The sequence below is a fragment of the Budorcas taxicolor genome, chromosome 11, assembly GCF_023091745.1.
Source record: "Budorcas taxicolor isolate Tak-1 chromosome 11, Takin1.1, whole genome shotgun sequence".
Taxonomy (NCBI): Eukaryota; Metazoa; Chordata; class Mammalia; order Artiodactyla; family Bovidae; genus Budorcas; species Budorcas taxicolor.
The window spans coordinates 32,181,802-32,201,678 of record NC_068920.1 but is presented as its reverse complement, the minus strand read 5'-3'; the positions used below and the strand labels follow the sequence as shown (position 1 = coordinate 32,201,678).

General features: G+C 49.9%; 2 protein-coding genes across 2 annotated transcripts; one reads left to right on the top strand and one right to left on the bottom strand.

Annotated features, from left to right (window-relative positions):
• Window positions 1-5,495: 5,495 nt before the first annotated feature.
• On the bottom strand, window positions 5,496-10,708 carry PRR3 (proline rich 3). The gene is made up of 4 exons (XM_052649105.1): window positions 10,237-10,708; window positions 9,462-9,524; window positions 6,882-7,172; window positions 5,496-6,606 (listed from the first exon to the last, which is right to left on the bottom strand). Exons 1-4 carry the CDS (start codon window positions 10,337-10,339, stop codon window positions 6,500-6,502), a joined length of 564 nt encoding a protein of 187 aa, XP_052505065.1. The 5' UTR covers window positions 10,340-10,708; the 3' UTR covers window positions 5,496-6,499.
• Window positions 10,709-11,436: 728 nt separating this feature from the next.
• GNL1 (G protein nucleolar 1 (putative)) lies at window positions 11,437-19,034 on the top strand. Its single transcript, XM_052647967.1, has 12 exons — window positions 11,437-11,571; window positions 11,993-12,158; window positions 12,516-12,652; window positions 12,816-12,967; window positions 13,084-13,155; window positions 14,103-14,310; window positions 14,461-14,556; window positions 14,953-15,147; window positions 17,510-17,688; window positions 17,766-17,928; window positions 18,164-18,304; window positions 18,690-19,034. The coding sequence occupies exons 1-12, from the start codon at window positions 11,499-11,501 to the stop codon at window positions 18,929-18,931; spliced, it is 1,824 nt and encodes a 607-aa protein (XP_052503927.1). The 5' UTR covers window positions 11,437-11,498; the 3' UTR covers window positions 18,932-19,034.
• Window positions 19,035-19,877: the final 843 nt, after the last annotated feature.

Here is a 19,877-nt window from a genome sequence, read left to right as displayed (position 1 = left end):
CTAGACTTATTACACATCGCTGTGACGGGAAGATCCCCTTGAGGAGGACAATAGCAACCCTCTCCAGTATTCATGCCTGAAAAATGCCATGGACAGAAGCACCTGGCAAGCTACAGTCCAAAGGGTCTCAAAGAGTTGGATACAACGGAGTGACTAAGCACACACGCATGCACATACCTTTAAATATCATCCAAAACTGATGAAAATCCCCAAATCTCTCTTTTCGGCTCCAATTTCTGCCCTAAACTCGTGAATCCAACTGTCTATTGGACATCCTCTCTGAGATCTCTTATAGCTATCACAAATTAATATGCACAAAACTGAGCTTTTACTTTTTTAATTTTAAAAAATAATTGTATTTATTTTGGCTGCACTGGCTCTTTGTTGCTGCGTGAGGGCTTTCTCTAGTTGTGGCGAGTGGGGGCTACTCTTGCTGGTCGTGCACGGGTTTCTCGTTGGGATGGCTTCTCTTGCTGTGGAGCACAGGCTCCAGGGCACGCAGGCTTCTGTAGTTATGGCTCACAGGCTCTAGAGGGCAGGCTCAGTAGTTGTGGGGACTCAGTAGTTCATGGGCTTAGTTGCCCTGTGGCATGTGGGATCCTCCTGGGCTAGGGAGCAAACCCCTACATTGTCCAGTGGATTCTTAAGCACTGGACCACCAAGGAAGTCCCTGAGCTCTTATGTTTATTCCTCAAGGCTGTATCTTTTCCAGGTTTCCCCATGTCAAGAAATTACACTATCTTTCATCTAGTTACTGAGGCCAAAACTAAAAGGTCATCCTTTCTCCATTCCCGCTCCTCATCAGCAAGCCATGTCTGCCTCAGTCATTCATTCAAAAGTATACTGAGTGCATAGTATGTGCCAGGCACTCTTTTAGGCCTTTGGGATATCACTGAATAAAATGAAGATTTCTCCTTACATTTCTAGCAGAGGAGTTACTACTATGGTAAAATATACATCAAGGTAAAAAGTATCAGGAAGGCAGGTTTCAGCACTAAATAGACTTCATGAGGCCTCAGTGATGTGAAATGCAAGCAAATTCTTGAAGAAAGTGAGAGCTCTGGCCACAAGGACTTCCAGAAGAGCATTCTGGTATAAGGAACAGCTAGTGTGGTGCCTTGTAGAAGCAGTGTGCTTGGCGTTATCTGCGGAACAAACAGCAAGGAGGCCAAGGCGGCTCTAGTGGTAGGAATGAGCAAGGATTGCCGGAGAGGCAAATGGAGAAGGAAAGCAGGCTGTGAACTGGAAAGGGGTTTTCAGATCATTGGGTTTCTACTCTTGACTAAAATGGAAATCATTACAAGGTTCTGAGCAGAGGAGTGACCTGACTTGACCTATATTTTAGAAGGATGACTTTGGGTTCACACTCATGGAGGGGCATGAGATGGGAGAAATGGCAGAAGCAGAGTGACCTCTTGGAGGTGTTGGTGAAGGTTCAAACCAGGGTGGTAGTAGTGGAGGTAGTGAAAATGGCTGGTTTCTGAATATATTTGACAAAAAGAGCCAGCAGGCTTTGTTAATGAACTAGACATCAGGTGTGACCAAAAAAAAAAAAACTAAGGATGACCTCAAGACTTCTGGTGTGAACAACTGGAAGGAGATGCTATCAACTGAGACTTTAAAACATATCCCAAATCTTCCTACTTCTCTCGACCTCTGCATCGTCTTTTTCCTCTGGACCACCAAAGTGGCCTCATACCTGTTCTCCCTGCTGTCATTCTCCTTCTCTAGTTTATCCTTCCAACCTACAGTTAATGGTAGTTTTAAAACATAAATCATTTTTTCAGAACACTCTGGGACTTTCAGAGCAGTCGGTGCATGTCCATGCAGAATGATCCAGTGGTTAAGAATCCAGTTTCATGCAGGGGACTCCAGTTTGATCCTTGGTCAGGGAACTAAGATTCCACATGTTGAAAGGATACGAAGCCCACAACAAAGAGCCAGCACAGCCCACCCCCCTCCACACACACACAATCCAAACGCTTTGCCGCAGCTCTGTATCATTTAGCCCCTGCTGAACTTCCTGATCTCATCGCCCAGTCTAGACCCACTTGCCTTCTATTTCTACTTCAAATCCCTCAAACTCACTATTGCCTCGGGGCCTTGGCCCTTGCTCTTCCCTATGCCTGGAATGTACTTCCTCAGGATGCTCATATGGTTGCTTCCTCACTTAATTTCTGCCTCTATTCATAGGCTATCTCCTCAAAGAACCACTACCTATTGTAGTATTGACCTGTTCTCTTCCACCTGTCACTCTCCAACCTCTCCTTTCACTTTGTCTTCAAAGTATTTCTTGAAATTATATACGTATTTATTGTCTACCATCTTCACCAAACTATAAACACCATATGCGCAGAAATGTTGCCTTTTTCACCGATATATCCTGAGCTCCTAAAACAGTGCCTGGCTCAGAGTAGGCACTAAGTATTCATTAGATGAACGTCAGGTTAAATAAGACAATATGTATCGGGAACTTAGCATGGTACCTGGCGCAGGGCTAGCAACCAGACAACGACACATTCTAAGCTCTCACCCCGCCTCTCTGACCATCCCTCCTCCTGGTCAGGTCACTCTTGTTCTTCTTCTCCTGGCCATTGAATGCCAGCTGTCCTCTAGGCTAAGTCCTGGGCCCTCTGCTCTCCCCATCTGACACTCTCCTCCAGGTGATCTCAGCTGCAGATTCCTCAGTAAGGTCTATCCTAACCACCACTGGCTCCCAACCATTAGTCTCTATAGAGTGCCCCATTTATATTCTTTATATCATTAACCACAACCTGCAATTACTCATTTGTTTGTTTTTGAGAAAAACAGTGCCTGACAACTGGAAACTGACCTGACCCTGGCAGGTAGGCCTTGGTGTTGCTAGCAGCTGGTCTGGCCCTCATATCTAGGCCATGGTGCTCTCGCACTGGTCATAACCTCACAGAACATCCAAGTCAGGCAAGGCCAACCTGTGACTGTGATGAAGTAAGATAAAGACTATCATCTTTTCTAATCGAAGACAAAAACAAGGTAACTGTGCAAACCATAAATTCTGAACAAGTACCTCTCAGCTAAAATGAGTGGCTGCTTTTTTTTTTTTTTTCCAATTACAGCTTCAGCCATATTTCATCTCTCCCCTCAAGAGGAGGCTTTGTATCTGCAGGTTCCACATATTCAGATTCAAGCAACCTAGAATTAAAATATTAGGGGAGAAGATTAACTCCAGAAAGTGCCAAAAAGCAAAACTAAATTTGCTGCACATTTGCAACTATTCACATAGCATTTACATTGAATTTATAACTATCTACATGACATTTACATTTTCAGTATTATAACTCATCCAGAGATGACAAAGTATAGGAGAGGATGTGTGCAGGTTTCACACAGATATTATACCATTTTACCCAAGAGACTTGAGCATCCTTGGATGTTGGCACATAAAGGGGTCCTGGAACCAGTGCTCCCTATACCCTAAGAGACAACGGTATTAAAATGGTACTAAGATGTGCAATCATAGAGTTGTCCCCACTTCCTGGGAGCGCTCAATCTAGATCCCCCTCTTCCTTGAATCTTCCCCCGAATCACCTAACACAAACCCTCATCCTGTCATTTTTAATTCTCTCTTTTATAAGATCTCTGCAGGTGACAAAACCCAACTATTTAACTAGAGGTGGTCGCTGTTTGGTCCTTGGCTGGAGGACACTGACACTTTTACTGTCCCATTCTCTATCTCTCACCCTAACTCTAGCAGGGAGGGCTGGCAGAGGATGTTTGCCCTTCCCTAATGTTTTCACCTGCTGAAGGGCCAAGAGTTTGCTGGTTAGTACATGGCTGCCTGGATAAAGAGTACTCTTCAAGCCTTGCTGGAGCTGAGTATTATAGGCCACAGGACATATTGACTTATGGCCAATGACATAGAAGTTAGAGAGCTGAATGTTAGCTTGGAGGTAATTTCCTCTGCCTTTCCTCCATCCTGAGGCTTGGAACATGGATAAGTGAGCTAGAGCTTCATTTCAGACTGTGAATAGGAGGATTTGGCCCCAAGAACCACGGGGTTGAGAAGTGGGGGGAGCAAGGGTTCTCCATGAATGCCCAAGGGCCTGGTGGCATGACTGTCATACATGCTTTGCACTGTCCCTTGATTTGTGAGAAAAATAAACTCCAATCTTGCTTTAAGACTAATTTTGGTTTCTGTTACAACTGAACTTAAAACTGATACACTGGGCCATCACAGGTGCTTAATATTTACAAAGTGAACAAATGTATTGATGCTCATAGCTTCAACCACTACCTATATGCAGATAACTTAATGTCTCTAGTTTTAATCTGAGTACCGAACCTGTATATCCAACTACTTATTTTGTCTCCCTCCTTGGATGTCTTAAAAAGCAGCTCAGATTTGACCATTCCAAAAGAAAGTTGGTGGCCTTTGACCTGTTTCTTCCACTGTCTTTTCAAACAGCACTTGGTTATGCAAGCCAACAACCCTCAGAAATCTAAAATACTTTCATTTTGACCTATTTCCAAATGTCCACTTTTCTTCCATTCCGCTACCCAAGTCCATACCAACAACTTGCTCAGACTACTCAACTTGCTAATGCCGTTTCCAAGCTGGCCAGCTCCATACAAAGGTGATCTTTTTGTAAAACCAATCTATGATACTCACCTGCCTAAAAAGGCAGGTATCACAGGCTCTTCAAAGGCTTCTGTCTTATGACCCACATCCTCATATCCTGGATGGCCCTGAGTGCTAGCTCCTCTTCCTTCTCCCTGACTTCCCACTCTTCCCATCTCCTCTTAGCAACACCTCTGCCAAGATTTTGCTTTCCCACCTCGCCTTCTGCTTGTCCTCAGAGCTTGTCTCAGCTGTCACCTCCCCAGAATCGTTATTACGTATTCCCCCACGTCTCGCTTCTTCACAGCACTTTTGACAGGTACTTTACACATATTTGTGACTTGACGAACATGTCTCCTCTTGTAGATTTTAAATTAATTGATTTTGGCTCTCCATTATTGCTATAGTGTCTTGTATGCTGCCTGGCCCACAGGCACTCTACCAGTATTTGCTCAAAGACTGCTTTGCCACCTCCACTCTATAACCATAAACACAGGTAAAATGTTTAAAAATGACTCCATGGACAGGCCATTCCTTTCTCCAACAAAACTTAGCCCTTGAATATAATGCAGCTGGTCCGGTTGATCTCCACAGGGTAAGGGGCCCCGCTGGTTTCTTCAGACTGGGAAAAACATGTCAACATTCTAAGTGAAGCATACACTGACTCCCAGCCTCCTCTGCACTTCAAGAGATGGCCGCAACACAGGGATTAGAGAAAATGCTTGTTTCCACTGCATTTATTACTAATATAAAAAAATGTTAAAAAAAAATTCATTCTCAGTTCTCCAACGGCTCTCATCCCTCCCTCTTGCCCACACAACTCCTGACCCATTTTCTCAGGGCCAGTTCAAAACTGAACCTGTTCACTGCCGTTTTCACAGAAAACAACCAGTGCCAGGGATGCAGGGGAAGAAGGTTGGAAGAGGGCGACAGTACTGTCCGAGTTCCACCCACTGGCCAGGTGGAGATTCACAGAATTCAAATGAAACGGCTGGTGGCCTCACGATGATGCAGTCTAACTAAGATGGGCTGGAGAGAGGAGAGGCCCATCTGAGCCTTCAGACGACATCTCTCGGGCCTGTGTCAATCCCGAGAAACCGACATGGGGAGGATGAGACGACCAGGGAGGCGGTCTTGTGGAGTTTCACAGTTCTTCTTCGTCGGGGGGTGGGGAAAGTCTAGGCGGCACCAACGGCCCCACACATTTTGGCAGAAAAACTTACTCTAGTGTTGGGAAGTCACGAAAATGCCACGGACACTGAGAAAGGCTATGGGGTGGGGGGCAGGGGGATGCAGAGTTTCACAAAGCACAGTGAGCACAGACCACAGCGGTGGGGATCATGCTACTGACGCAGAACTACCAGATCCAAGAGCGGGGAGTGTGGCCTCTCGGGAGGTGACTCTGCACCAGTCATCCACACTTGACCCCTGGTCAGCCAACTGGGCGGGCGTCACAGGGCCGCTGACCACGCTGGGGCAGGGGCGTCACACGGAAAGGACTTAAAAACAAGCAGCGAGGAGGGAACGGTAGGAACCTGCTCCAGGGCTCTCAGGAATCCAGGGCGATACCGGGGGCTGGGTGGACAGATGCACAAGAAACAGCACCAAAGAGGTTTCCTGTTCCGCAGTCAGCCGGCAAGGGGCAGGAGGACCCAGGAGGCAGCCGAATGGAGCAGGGACGGTCCTGGAGACGTCTCTGGAGGCTGGATCAGAAGAGTGCACACCGCACACCAGTCCTGGAACACAACTCTGGGCCCCCAGTGGGAGGGGGCGGTGAGGGGGGTGGGCGTCACTGACTGGGGGTGGCGCGAGGAACAGCCTCACGGTGGCCAGCACAGGGCCGCAGGGGAGAACGTGGCCGCCAGGCCGGGGGCCCCTTCCAGTCTGGGTGGGGAGGTGGCCTCACAGCGGGGGCCCGTTGACGCCCGGGTGGTAGAAGGCACAGAGGTCCTCGTATCGACAGTGGCCCTTTTTGGCGAAGTGTCGGCAGACGGGGCGGTCAGATTTGTCTGTGAACAAGCAAAACTCGGGCAGTTTAAAATGTAAGAACAAACAAATCTAAAAAGCAGAGATAGAGAAGGTGGTCAGATTTCCTACTTGCTACCATTTCCAGGTATTATGGAATGACAGACTTTCTCGAGGGAGAAAAAACATTCAGGGCTACTCCTACTCCAAAAGGACAAAGGACAACCCAAAGCACAAGAGCCATGGGTATTCTAGGCATGAGGTCGCTCTGGGAGTGATGGGTATTAAATGTATGCAGGCATAAAAAAATGGACCTCACCTTCCATAACCTGGGGTCCATCCTTGGGTGGGCAGGTATTCTTGATAAGAGACCAGCTTTTGAGCCTTCGAGGATTTCTCTGTTCTTTGTGAAAGCCTCCCCTGGAAGGACCCCCGTGGCCTGGTCCAGGAAAAGGAGGCTCGGCATTGACCCCCCACCAACCACGACCATATGGGCCAGACCTGGGCCCTAGGCCTCCCCGAATTGGGCCTCTGCCCCGGGGAGGAGGTGGGAGACTCAGCAGTGGTGGGATCATTGGTCCCCTTGATCCCGGAGGACCTCTGTGAAAAGCTGAAGAGACAGACAGAGATAGAGAGAGACACGGGAAGATCATCAATGGCCAGCTTAATACAGATAATGCAACCCTGATTTTGTTTTAAAAACGTTTTATTGAAGTACAATATATACACCAGAAATACACAATTTTAAGTCCATAACTCAATTATTACCAAGGTAAACACACCTGTGTTCCCACTAAGACAGGCTAGAGAAGGGACAGAGCCTTACTAGCCCTTCAGAAGCCCCACCTTCTTGTGTCCCTCCTCCCCTACTACCCCACCCTCCTCCCCCAAAGTAACAGCTGTCGTGACTTCTATCACCATAGGTTAGTTTTTGAACTCTGCAGTACAGGAAATCATACAGTCTGCATTCTTTTCTGTCTGGATCCTTTGGTTCAACATAGTGTTTATGAGCTTCATCCAGGTTGCTCGTAGCAGGAGTTCCTTCATTTTCTCTGCAGTGTGGTATTCCACTACATGTACGCACAACTGATTTAGCCATTCTACTGATGGTGGACATGCTACTAGATTCCACATTTTTGTTATAGTGTGGGGATATAACAAAAAAAAAGCTGCTATGAACATTTTTATATAAGTCTTCGGTACACACGTGGATGCATTTTTGTTGAGTATATACGTGGTAGAGGTATTATTGGATCCTTGAATATATGTATGCTTACGTTTAAGAAATTCGAAACTTGGGTTGTTCCTAGTCACACTCCCACTACCACCACAAACAAGCTGTTATTCCTTGACAACACTTGGTAACAATCTTTTTCATCTTTGCCATTCTGGTGGGTGTGAAAAGCGGTGTTTTGTTTTGAAATTGTGATTGTAACTAACATAAAACTTTCCACTTTAGTACTTTAAGTGTGTATCCCTGTAGTGTTAAGTAAATTCTTGTTATTGGAAAACAGATCTCCAGAACTTTTCATCTTGCAAAATTGAAACTTAGTAGCTTCTAAACAACTCTTTCCCTCTCCTCCCCTGAGCTTCTGGCAAGTACCATTCTACTTTCTGTTAGTATGAATTTAGTTACTTTATATACTTCAGATCAGTGGAACCATACAGCACTTTTTTTGTGTGACTGGCTTAGCGTCAAGGTTCATCGGCGCTGTGGCCTGCTACAGGACTTTCTTCTTTTGAGGGGCAGAATCACATTCCATTACATGATTATACCACACTTTGTTTACCCATCATCCATCGATGGGCATCTGGCGGCTTCCATATCTTGTCTACTGTGCATAGTGCTGCTATGAACATGGGGTGTGACTCCCTCTTCAAGATCCTGCTTTCCACTCTTCTTGGTAAACACCCATAAGTGGAACTGCTAGACCACAGAGTAGTTCTATTTTAATTTTTTGACGAATCTCCATACTGTTTTCCATTGTGGTTTCACCACTTTACAATCCCATCAACAGTACACAAAAGGTTTGGTTTCCAAGTTATATGCTTTTATCTTGCCCTTATTTGATGACTAATGATGCTGTGTTCTTGTTCATGTTTTTGGCCATTTAGATCTCAGTTTTTATTAGGTGGCTGTTCTAGTCTTTTGCCCACTTTTCTAACAGATTGTCAGAGAGTTTTTTATATATTCAAGATTTTAACTCTTTACTGGTTATATTTGTTGCAAGTATCTTCTACTCTATGGCTTCCTATTAACTTAATGATGTGATTTGATTAATAGAAGTTCGTATTTTCTAATGTAATTCAGTTTATTTTTCCTTTATGCTTAGTGTGTTGCTTGTCTGTTTAAAAACTCTAATCTACTTTAAGACCATGAAATACATTTGTTTTCTGAAATTACTTCTTTGCCCATGAATATCCAATTAACCTGCCATGATTTGCTAAAAAGGCCACTATTTCAATTCCATCTTCAAGAATGAAATAACCATATGTGTGTGGGCCTGTTACTGGACTCTTTATGCCATTCTGTTAATTTATATGTCTCTTTTTGGGCCAATACCACACTGCCATAACTGCTACAGCTTTAAAATAAGTCTTGATATTCAGAGTAAGCCCTTCCCCTTAAAAAATTGTCTTTGCAATTTCTCACCCTGATCCTTTGCATTTCCATATAATAATGCAGAATGCTTATTTCTACAAAAACATTGTAGGGATTATAAGTGGGAATGCAATGGATCTATGGGTCAATTTTGGAAGAACTGTCATTTTACAGCATTGAGTTTTTCATTTAAGTACCGAATTCTTGATCTTTTTTTTACATCCCTTGTGGGTTTTAGTCCCTCCCTTGCTCCCTTTTCACGACCTAATCAAAGGATCAGGGCCCCTTTCTTCTCACCTGACTTGGGGTCACCAGGCTTTCCATTGGCCATGGGGGGAGGGCCCAGAAGGCTGGGTGGTCCTAAGAGTAGACATGAAAATATGGTCATCAGAATGGACTAAAAAACTGATGATCCTGTTCTTATATGCTTTCCTTTTATTACTCATTTCTTAATCTAACCAGTAAAGCCAGGTATATTCTCAACAGTGTTATGGGTTCTGACGCCCATCTATTTCCAAAGCATTTTCAGGATTTGCAAAGTGGAGACTCAGCCCTGTCACGGCGTATAATGAGAAAACGATACCTACAAACTTTCTCTCTCCCTTACATTGTTGCTATCCAATAGATCCCAAGTGACTCCAGAGATAAAACCAATCCCTCTCTTTAACTGCTGGCCAGTCAGATACCTCTCCTTTAACCCTATCCGCAAGGAGTTCACAGAAAGCTCTACTTCCACCTTCCCCATGCAAGTGTGGTCACAAACTGTCATCCCAGTCATCGCAATCTGCAACTTCTCTAGGGCCCCTCTCCCTCTGACGTTTGGCGGCTGCGCACATAAGTTCTTTATCTCCTCTCCCTTCTTTAGAAAGGTTTAGAGGCCAGTTTGAAGTTGAGGATTCAAGAAAGAGAACTCATTTAGTGTTCCATCCCACACAGGCTTCCCCCCTCGGCCCCCGCCCCAGCGCGTGCGCCCTTCCTCCCGTTAGACCCCTCTCCCCCGCATCTTTTCAGCCTCTAACCCTTCGCCTCGACAGGCTGACAGGCATGTGCGCACCCCTCCGGGGCTCCTCACCGATGGGGCTCCCATCCTCCTCGTCTCCAGTCTCATCCCGCTCTGGCAGTGGGGGCTGCTGCTGCAGCTGCTGCTGCTGATTCTGCTTCTTTCGTTTCGGCATCGTGGTTGCGGCAATGGCTGCAGCGGGATTTGGAGGGCAGTGAGGAAGGGGCACGCTGGGATTCTGTTTCCGCTTCCGGGGGGGGCGGTGGACACTGAGGCTGAGGCTCCCGCCATTTCACTTCCGGAAGGCTGCGGAGAATCTTTGTGCGGTTCTTCTCGCATCAGCCGCCTCCCGCAGTCTCTGCCAGGCAGGGCAGCAATCTCAAACCTTTCCTTTGCTGCGTTGCTATAAACGCTTTGAAAAAGTTGCTCGCTCCTCCCCTCGCTGAAAAAAAAATCCACAATCGGCTGCTCCTCACAGCCTGCCATAGAGTCGACAGACTCTCGGGCCAGAAGGCCTGAGAAGAGAAGGCTGTCGCATCTTGAGATCGCCATATCCGGTCCCCAGTTTCTATGGTAACAGCTGCAGGCACAACTTGGTGCCCTATGACCTCCCTCCCAAAATCCTTGTCCCACCTGGGTTTCTCTCCTCGGCGGCGCTTGCATTTATGATCTGTAAGCCTGCTCCTTATCATCGTTCCCACAAGGAATTTGGGTCCCAGCAGGGCGCTGCCCAGGGCTCTCCAGACCGCCACCCGCCCTTCAAGACCTCTGACCCGGCCCCCAGTGTAGTTCAGTAACTCTGCTTCCTTCCCGGGATGCGCAGTCGCGCCTTTCCTCTAAGGCCCAGCTGGAGGATTGGTAAAGTAGCTTATGCGCGTCCACGCCCCTTTCTCCCCAGGTGGTAGGACCCGCCCTCCGCTCCACCGCCCCCTCCAGGTGAGTGGTAGCTTCTCCCCGGCGCGCAAGGTAGTGATGACACGCGTCCCCCCTCCTCTGAAGGCAAGTTGGTAGCGTCCGTGACGAAGTTAGCCCGATCCTCCCACGCGCGCCTCCTTCCTCGCCGCCGCAGCGCCCTCTCCGTGCCACTGGCTCTCACGTGCGGGTAGCCTACCCTGCATCATCCTCTCGCCTCGCTCTCACTGGGAAGTGACTGTATTTCCCCGTTGTCTTCCACCCGGGCCGCCCGGGCGCAGCGGCCGGGCCCGCCCGCTGACGTCACCTTCAGCCCCGCCCCCTCCAGGGTCCCGGGCCCTTGCGGCGGGGGCTGCCCCGGGGGGAGTCAGTCGAGGCGGCGGGAGCTCGGCGGAGGGCGGGCCAGGTGACTGGTCCGGGCCATGCCGAGGAAGAAGCCTTTCAGCGTGAAGCAGAAGAAAAAGCAGTTGCAGGACAAGCGGGAGCGGAAGAGAGGTCAGTGCGGGAGCCAGAGGAGGGGGCGGGGCTCGGACTCCCGCACATCTGGAAGGAGGGGTGTGCCTGCCTCACCTCTGGGAGGCGTGGGAGGGGGTGGCGGCCGCGTGCCGACGCGCGTGGGCGACCGCGGAGGGGATTCCCTCACCGCAGTCCCCTACATCTGGAAGGGGTGGGGAAGGATGGAGAGTTGGGGGAGGGGAATCCCTCCAGCTCCAACGGGGCGCCATCCCCGCAGATCCCTGGAGGAGGAGGAGTGCCTCCCCCCACGCACAACCGGGAGGGTCCTGGGCAGAGTAGGTGGGAGGGCCCGGTCTCAAAAGAAGTGCGGTGGTGTGGGGAGGAGCCAGGCCGACCGGGGAGGGGGTCTTTTGGCCCCTGAGAACTGGCCAGCACTGGCGTCACCGGCTCCTCCCCACAGGGCTTCAAGATGGGCTGCGATCCAGTTCCAACAGCCGCAGCGGGAGCCGAGAGCGGCGGGAGGAGCAGACCGACACCTCGGACGGGGAGTCTGTGACCCATCACATCCGCAGGCTCAACCAGCAACCTTCCCAAGGGCTGGGCCCGCGAGGCTATGACCCAAATCGGTGAGAGTGGGCGGGGGGCTCTGGCCCAAGTTTCCCCGCCTACCCGGAAGTCAGAGCGTTGGGGGAAAGCAGGCTGCTGCTGGTGGAGGCTTGAAACTGGAGATTGGGGGAGGGCTGGGATGCCACGGTTCTCCATGGGCCGCTAGGGCACAAGGGAAGCTTGTGGAGCGGGCTACAATCTTCCCTTCCGCAGAGCCTGGAGAGAGTTTGGCTGTTTCTGGACGAAACTTAGGGGAAGGCCTGTTGTTGCACGAAAGAGATTTGGGGGAGGGCCGGCTGAGAAGCGAGACTTGAAATCTGGAGAGAAGAGTTTGTGGCCAAGGATTGCGATGGATGCTGTGGTCCCTTCCCTGTTAGATACCGGCTGCATTTTGAGCGAGACAGCCGGGAGGAAGTGGAGAGGAGAAAGAGAGCTGCCCGGGAGCAAGTGCTACAGCCCGTCAGTGCTGAGCTGCTGGAGCTGGACATCCGGGAGGTCTACCAGCCCGGCTCTGGTGAGTGAGAGCTCAGCGCCTGGATGCTTGGGACAGGCAGTGGGCTGGGGAAAGGAGTTTGGAAGAGTAAGAGCCAACTGGGAGGAAGAAGGGGTCTGGGAAATGCACCCTTGAGTCTTGAAACTATCCTGAAACTTACTTGGACTTTTTCTTGATTACTCAGTCCTGGACTTTCCCCGACGTCCTCCTTGGAGCTATGAGATGTCTAAGGAGCAACTGATGAGCCAGGAGGAACGGAGCTTCCAGGAGTATCTTGGGAAGATTCATGGGGCTTACACCTCTGAGAAACTCAGCTACTTTGAGCACAATCTGGAGGTGAGACTAGAGTGGGGACAGGAGTGGGGCATAGTCACCCATGGCCAAATTGGTTTGAGTCAGGCAGAAGAGTGACTCTGGGCTCAAGTTCTCTTTCACTGATCTTGTCTTTTCAGACATGGAGGCAGCTGTGGCGAGTGTTAGAGATGTCTGATATTGTTCTGCTGATTACTGATATCCGACATCCAGTGAGTCCTGGGATGAGGGTGGGCAAGGGGCAGGAGGGAGGGAGGTTCTGGTGGGGTAAAGGGCAGAGGCAGTAGTTGGGAGACAGAGATGTAATCCCTTCCTTTCCAATCTCCTCTACCCTGCTGAAGTCTGCAGTTGGGAACTCAGTCTTTATTCATCAGTGTCAGAGCCTGTCACTCCTCCTCTGGCCAACTGCCTCTCCTGTTCTTTAATCCTTTGATGGAAAACTGTTCCTGTTTCCTAGCACACCAGAGCTAATAGGAAGTCTCAGTGTGGAGCTCCAGGGGAGTCTGTGAAGTGGGCTTCCCTGCCGTATGAGTCACTACAGAACTCAGCCTCACTTGGGATGCTAGGGTAGTGGTTAAGGCTCTAGACATGCTGCTCGACGGCTCTCCTGGGATCTGGCTGTGCTGCTTCACTGTTGTTCTCCAGGGGGAGAAAGGGAAGTCTGAAGTCTGTGTGGATATTTAGGTTGGAGATCATTAACATGTACACATACACCTCTACATAGTTGGAGACATACGTGTGCATTCACGCACTCACTTAACTACATGTGCTCAATGCAAACCTCACACGTGCATGCCGACACATAAGCTTGTGTACACATGCAGACAGATGTGTGTGTAAAAATAGATACTAATTTCTATCCCAGTCCTCATCCCTGTGAGTGATCCTAGCATTTATCCCCGATTGCTAGGTCCACTTCCTTGTTTTTAGCTGTTTACCATCCCTAATCGGGCCCACAGGGAATGCCCAGAGACAGACATACAGGTGATGCTCACTGCTGCTTTGTCTCCCTAGTTCAGTTTGGCTGATCTATCCTTGTTGCCCCAGAATCTGCTACCACCAGGGTCTTCTCTCCAAGCTGTGCCTGGTGAGTAGGGCACTGTAGGCAGAGAACTCTGGGTTGACCTGCGTCACTCCCTCCTCTTATATCCTGTTCCAGGTTGTGAATTTCCCACCAGCACTTTACGAGTACGTGACTGGAGAGCTTGGGCTGGCCCTGGTGCTTGTCCTGAACAAGGTGGATCTGGCCCCGCCAGCTCTCGTGGTTGCCTGGAAGCATTATTTCCATCAACACTATCCCCAGCTCCACATTGTTCTTTTCACCTCTTTCCCTCGGGATCCCCGCACCCCACAGGACCCTAGCAGTGGTGAGTGGGCAGTCAGGAGGGCAGTGTGGGAGATGTAGGGGGGGCAGGGGACAAAAGGGAGGACCTGATCTGGGGTCTGAGGGTGGTGGGAGAGAGAGGGTACCTGAGCCGCATGGGGTGAGCTTATGCTTTTGCACCCTTTGATCTCAGTCTTGAAGAAGAGTCGGAGGCGGGGAAGAGGATGGACTCGGGCTCTGGGGCCAGAGCAGCTGCTAAGAGCCTGTGAAGCCATCACTGCGGGGAAAGGTATGTGCCCCTTCCAGGGGAGGTATGGGGGCCAGTGGGGGTTACCCAGGGCCCCGAATCATTTTGCATACCTTCCCTCTAGTATCAGCTCAGGCAAGAGGCCACAGGGAGGGCCAGGAGAGGAAGCTGCCTGACTTGGTAGGACAAGAGAGGCAGCAGGGAGGCAGGAGCCCCTGTGGCTGACTGCCTTCAGTCTTGCTGGTGCTTTTTAGAAACTCAGAAACGCCCCTGATTCTGGGGTGGGGTCAAGCGAAGGCTGGGGAGGTTGCTGTTAGGCAGCTTGGCTCTGCGAGATGCAGAGGGCGCCATTTACCTCGGCTGTGCAGAGCATGGTCTCCATCATCATGGGCAGCGGCCCTGGGGAGAACCACCTCCTCTTTCTCCTTCCCTGCACAGTGGACCTGAGCAGCTGGCGGGAGAAGATTGCCCGGGATGTGGCCGGGGCCACCTGGGGTAGCGGCTCCGGGGAGGAGGAGGAGGAGGAGGACGGGCCGGCCGTCTTGGTGGAGCAGCAGACTGACTCTGCGATGGAGCCGACGGGCCCTGCACGGGAGCGCTACAAGGACGGGGTGGCGACCATTGGCTGCGTGGGTAAGGAAGCAGCGGCTGCCTGGGAGGTACAGGGTTTCAGTATTTGGGAAACAGAGAAGGTGGTCAGGTTCCTCTAAGCTCCAAGGTCTCTCAGGCCAGAGGAGGCTGTCTCCCATTGGCAGAATGATCACAGGACACCTGAGTTAAGTTTGCCTTCTTAGCTTATTGATCTCGAGCAAGGGATCTTCCAACTCTCAGTCTCAGTGACTCTGATTTGAAAAATGAGGACAGTGATGCTCAGTTAAAAGAATGGATGGGAGGAAGTGGGAGAAGAGTGTAAAGAAAGTTTTAAAAAGTCTAACAAATAGTGATAATAGTAATAATAATAATTTTAAGAATTATGTGATGCTTGCTGTGGTCAGTTATGTAACTTACATATTAAGTTTTTTAGTTGTAATAATCAGTCCATCATAAATCATAGCAAGAGCTTAGCAAGTGTCAGATTCTTTCTTAACTCTTTCAGTCTGTTGTAAAGAGAATCTTCTTTTAATTAAGAGCTTTGTCTCTGCTCTCAGTGGGGGATGAAGGAATGTAAATGGTAGGGATGGGCAAGACAAAGCAGAGAGTGTGGTCAGAGGCAGTCCCAGTCTAGGGGAGAAATGAGACTTGCTCAGAACAGAGGCAGAGGTGGGGAGACAGGTCAGGATCTATTTTGAAGGTGAAAACGCAAGATTGCTGAGGAGTTGCACTTGGGTTGCATAAAAGAAAGCAAAGAATAAAGAAGGACTTACAAAGTTTTATACTGAGCAGCGGGAACACTGAAGTAGGAAGACTGGGAGAGGAGCAGATTTGGAGGGATTGGGGAAGGGAATCAGATTAAGTTTGAGAGTCTTTTTAAATATCCCAGGTGGAGACGTTGACTAGGCAGTGGACCAAGAGCTTAGAGGAGAGAGCTGGAGATTTGAATTTGAATGAGATTTAAACTTGGGAAGCCAGTAGTGGACATAAATGGTGATTAAAGCCATGAGATGGGATGAGATGTGGGAGAGGAGACAGATGGAGAAGAGACTAGGCTAGTGTTTAGAGGCTGGGCAAAGGAGAACGAAATAAAGAGTGTTCCAACAGGCAATGAAGAAAGTTTGGAGAGGAGAAGAGGGCTCAGTCGTGTTGACTGTCGCTGACAGGTCAAGAGCGGTAAGAACAGAGACTTGCTCAGCAAGTTGGGCAACATGGAGATCAGCGGTTTCAGTGGGTGGAGAAGAGAAAGCCAGATTAGGGTGGCGGACGAGAGGATGGGGAATGACATAGTAATGTTGTGTGAGAAAGGAGCTAGACACATCAGCATCCATACTGTACAGTCCCATTTGTGTAAGGCTCCAAAGCTGTAGAATTGAACTGCACCAACTGTTCAGGATTCACAGGCCACGGAACTGAAAGGAAAGCGAAGCGGCAGAATTTGGTGCCCCTCAGGATCAGGCTCCCATGAGCACAGGGAGAGGGTTATGATCGAGAAGGAAGGGATGGGGCCTCTGAGGAAGTGACTCATTCTGTGCTCAGGGGTGGGTGATGTGGGGGTTCATCAGGCATGTTTATGTTTTACATGTTTTGTGTGTGTGTTATAATTTATGGTCACAAAGAAGATGGTGTGAAGAGGTGGTGACAAAAAATAGGCAAGTCTTAAAGAGTTTTACTGTAAAGGGGAGAGAAAAATGGAGTTGTCAGAGGACAGTTGTCTCCCCAGCCCCTTTCGAGAGGAGGTATAATCAAGGAGCCCATGGCTATGGAGGGCTAACTGTACTGTTTCATTTTATATAAGGGACGAGCCTCCCTGGAGTTTGGTACCTGTGGATAGCAAGGACCGGCTGTGCGTGTGTTGTAAAGAAAGCACAGTCAGCACCAGGGTGCATTTTTGCCTGGCCTCAGTCAGCTGCTGACCGGGCAGAGTTGCATTTTACAAGGCTGGAGTTTTGCCATATGACTAAGAAGAAGGGGAGAGGCAGGGCCAGGGAGTTGAAGCTCCTTGAAAGGGACTGGCTGTCGCGCTGGACCGTGGAATCTAAGTTGAGTAAGAAGGGAGGTGAGGGCATGAGCCCATGTTGGTCAGGGTCAGAGGCTCATTGGAATAGAAGATCCAGAATAAGTGAGCTGGAAAAATGAGGTGTTGGGCAGAGAGAGAGGTGCTTGTAGGTGGGATTTGGAAGGTGTGAAGTGACAGGCCCAGGGTAAGACCACAGAGGGGTGGAGGAAACCTCTGGGAGATCCTGGCACTGGGAGGCCAGAGCCTGGTTTGTAATTTTTGACGTTGTACCGCGTCTGTCCTTTCTTTCTGCGGCTTAGTTGCCGGTTCATCTATAGCTACAGCACCGTGTCCTACCTGTCAGAGTAAGGATCTGTCAGTGTTAATTTTCCTTGTCTTCCTTAGGTTTCCCCAATGTGGGCAAGTCCTCGCTGATCAACGGGCTGGTAGGCCGGAAGGTTGTGAGTGTCTCCAGAACTCCGGGCCACACACGATACTTTCAGACCTACTTTCTCACTCCCTCCGTGAAGCTCTGTGACTGTCCCGGCCTCATATTCCCCTCACTTCTGCCCAGGCAGTTGCAGGTACGAGGGCAGAGGGCCAGCAGTGGGGAGAAGGCAAGAGAGAGAGGCAGGTGCTGAGTGCTCTTACTTCCCCTCAGGTCCTGGCAGGGATCTACCCTATCGCCCAGATCCAGGAGCCGTACACCGCTGTGGGCTACCTGGCCTCCCGCATCCCCGTGCAGGCTCTGCTCCATCTGCGCCACCCAGAGGCTGAGGACCCCTCTGCAGAGCACCCCTGGTGTGCCTGGGACATCTGTGAAGGTGGGCTCCACGTGCCTGGCTTTCCTCCCCTGGCCCTGTCTCCTGTCTGTCCTTCCTCAGAGGTCCTGCCATCCTGATGGGGCAGCTGGCTGGTCACCTACAGACCTTGTCTCAGGGCCAGCAAGATCTTGGGTCTGGAATATTCTGGGAGAAACTGGAAGGACTGTATTAGGGGTGTGGGATGATGGTGACTGGGCCCAGTTGATGGTCTTCCATCCCCATCCTCTCCCTCCAGCCTGGGCAGAGAAACGTGGTTACAAGACAGCAAAGGCCGCCCGAAACGATGTGTACAGAGCAGCCAACAGCCTCCTGCGGCTGGCACTGGACGGCCGCCTCAGCCTGTGTTTTCACCCCCCGGGCTACAATGAGCAGAAAGGTCAGTCAGCTGGTGATCCTCCCCAGCCCCTGCTGTAGGAGAGGCAGAAGGGTGTGGGCTTTGTGGCCACACTGTGTGAGGATTCGGATTCTGCCCCCATCGGCCAGCTCTGTGTGACTAAGCAAGTATGAGATGACTTTCCGATCTACAAAACCAGGGTGCTTAGTTGCCCCTGGCAAGGAGGTGGTCAAGATGGGAGTTAATGTGTGCAAAGCTTCTGTTCTGTGCCCAGCACAGGAGAGGGTGAATGAATGAGTGAACAAATGAATGCCAGCAGCTATAAAAATGGTTGTTATTCTTAGTCTTTGCCTCTTCCCCATCTTTGCCTGGTGTTAGTTTCTTGCTCAAAACTCTCCCCCATTCTTTTTCTGTTTTGGTTCCCCAGGCACCTGGGAGTCCCATCCAGAGACCATGGAGCTGGTGGTTTTGCAGGGCAGGGTGGGGCCAGCGGGTGACGAGGAGGAGGAGGAAGAGGAAGAGCTGAGCAGCTCCTGTGAGGAGGAGGGAGAGGAGGACCGGGATGCGGATGAGGAGGGGGAAGGGGATGAGGACACCCCAACCTCGGCTCCAGGGTCCAGCCTGGCCGCCCGAAACCCTTATGCCCTGCTGGGCGAGGACGAGTGCTGAGTCCCTGCCCTACTCCATCTCCCCACCTCCCCAATATCTTTGCTTTTGGACTGACCCGGGGGTCTCTCCCGTCTGCCGCCCCAGTTGTGAATAAAGATTGTCTGCTTTGTAGCCCCTTCCCTAGATGGACTGAGGTGAGAGCAGCTGTCTCAGGCTGACAGCTGTGGGAGGCTGGCTGCTCTTCTCCCTTCTCTTTTTGTGCATTCTCTTTGCAAAAGAAGAGTTCTCTTAGGAGTTAATTCAGTGGGTTCTGAGGCCCAAAACCGCTCCCTCTGCTCACTCTCCCACTTTTACCTTAGGAACTGTGTCATCAGCATGGGGAGGGGAGGTCACTTCAGGCTTCTGAGGCCTGGTCAAAATCCAGCCCCCTTTGGGAGTTTGTGCTGGTCCCTCTGGTGTTGGAACAACCCCTGTGCGCCCCCTGCTGTCAGTCCTGGGTTATACCAGGAACTTCTGGGAGAAGCAGCAGTAAGAGATGTCACAGCTGATGTCTCCAAGTGAGATTTTTTTAACAGGATTTATTCAAATTCAGCAAATATTTATTGAGGTCCAACTGTGTGTTTAGACTTATGCTAAGCACTGAGCATATAAAGCTGCACAAACAGGCCTGACCTAAATATACAGCCTGGCCATGATCAAGACCTCATTAATCAGGTACCCAACTTTTTGGATTAAGATGGGTGTATAATGTTCTCCAAATCCTTAGGGCTCATACGGTATAATTCTAGAACTTCCTGTTGGTGGTGATACTTAGCTAAGACTTGATGCTTGTGAAAATGTTAATTAAATGTGTACGAGTAGTGTTAATTACTGGCAAACAAGTGGGGTGCACATTTATGATCTGAGCAGAAGAGCCCTGTAAGTGCAGTTTTAAGTCTCATTATAGAGCTTTAACACTAAGGGTCTACTAGATTCAAATGGGAGGGCACACACCCAGCCTCCTGAG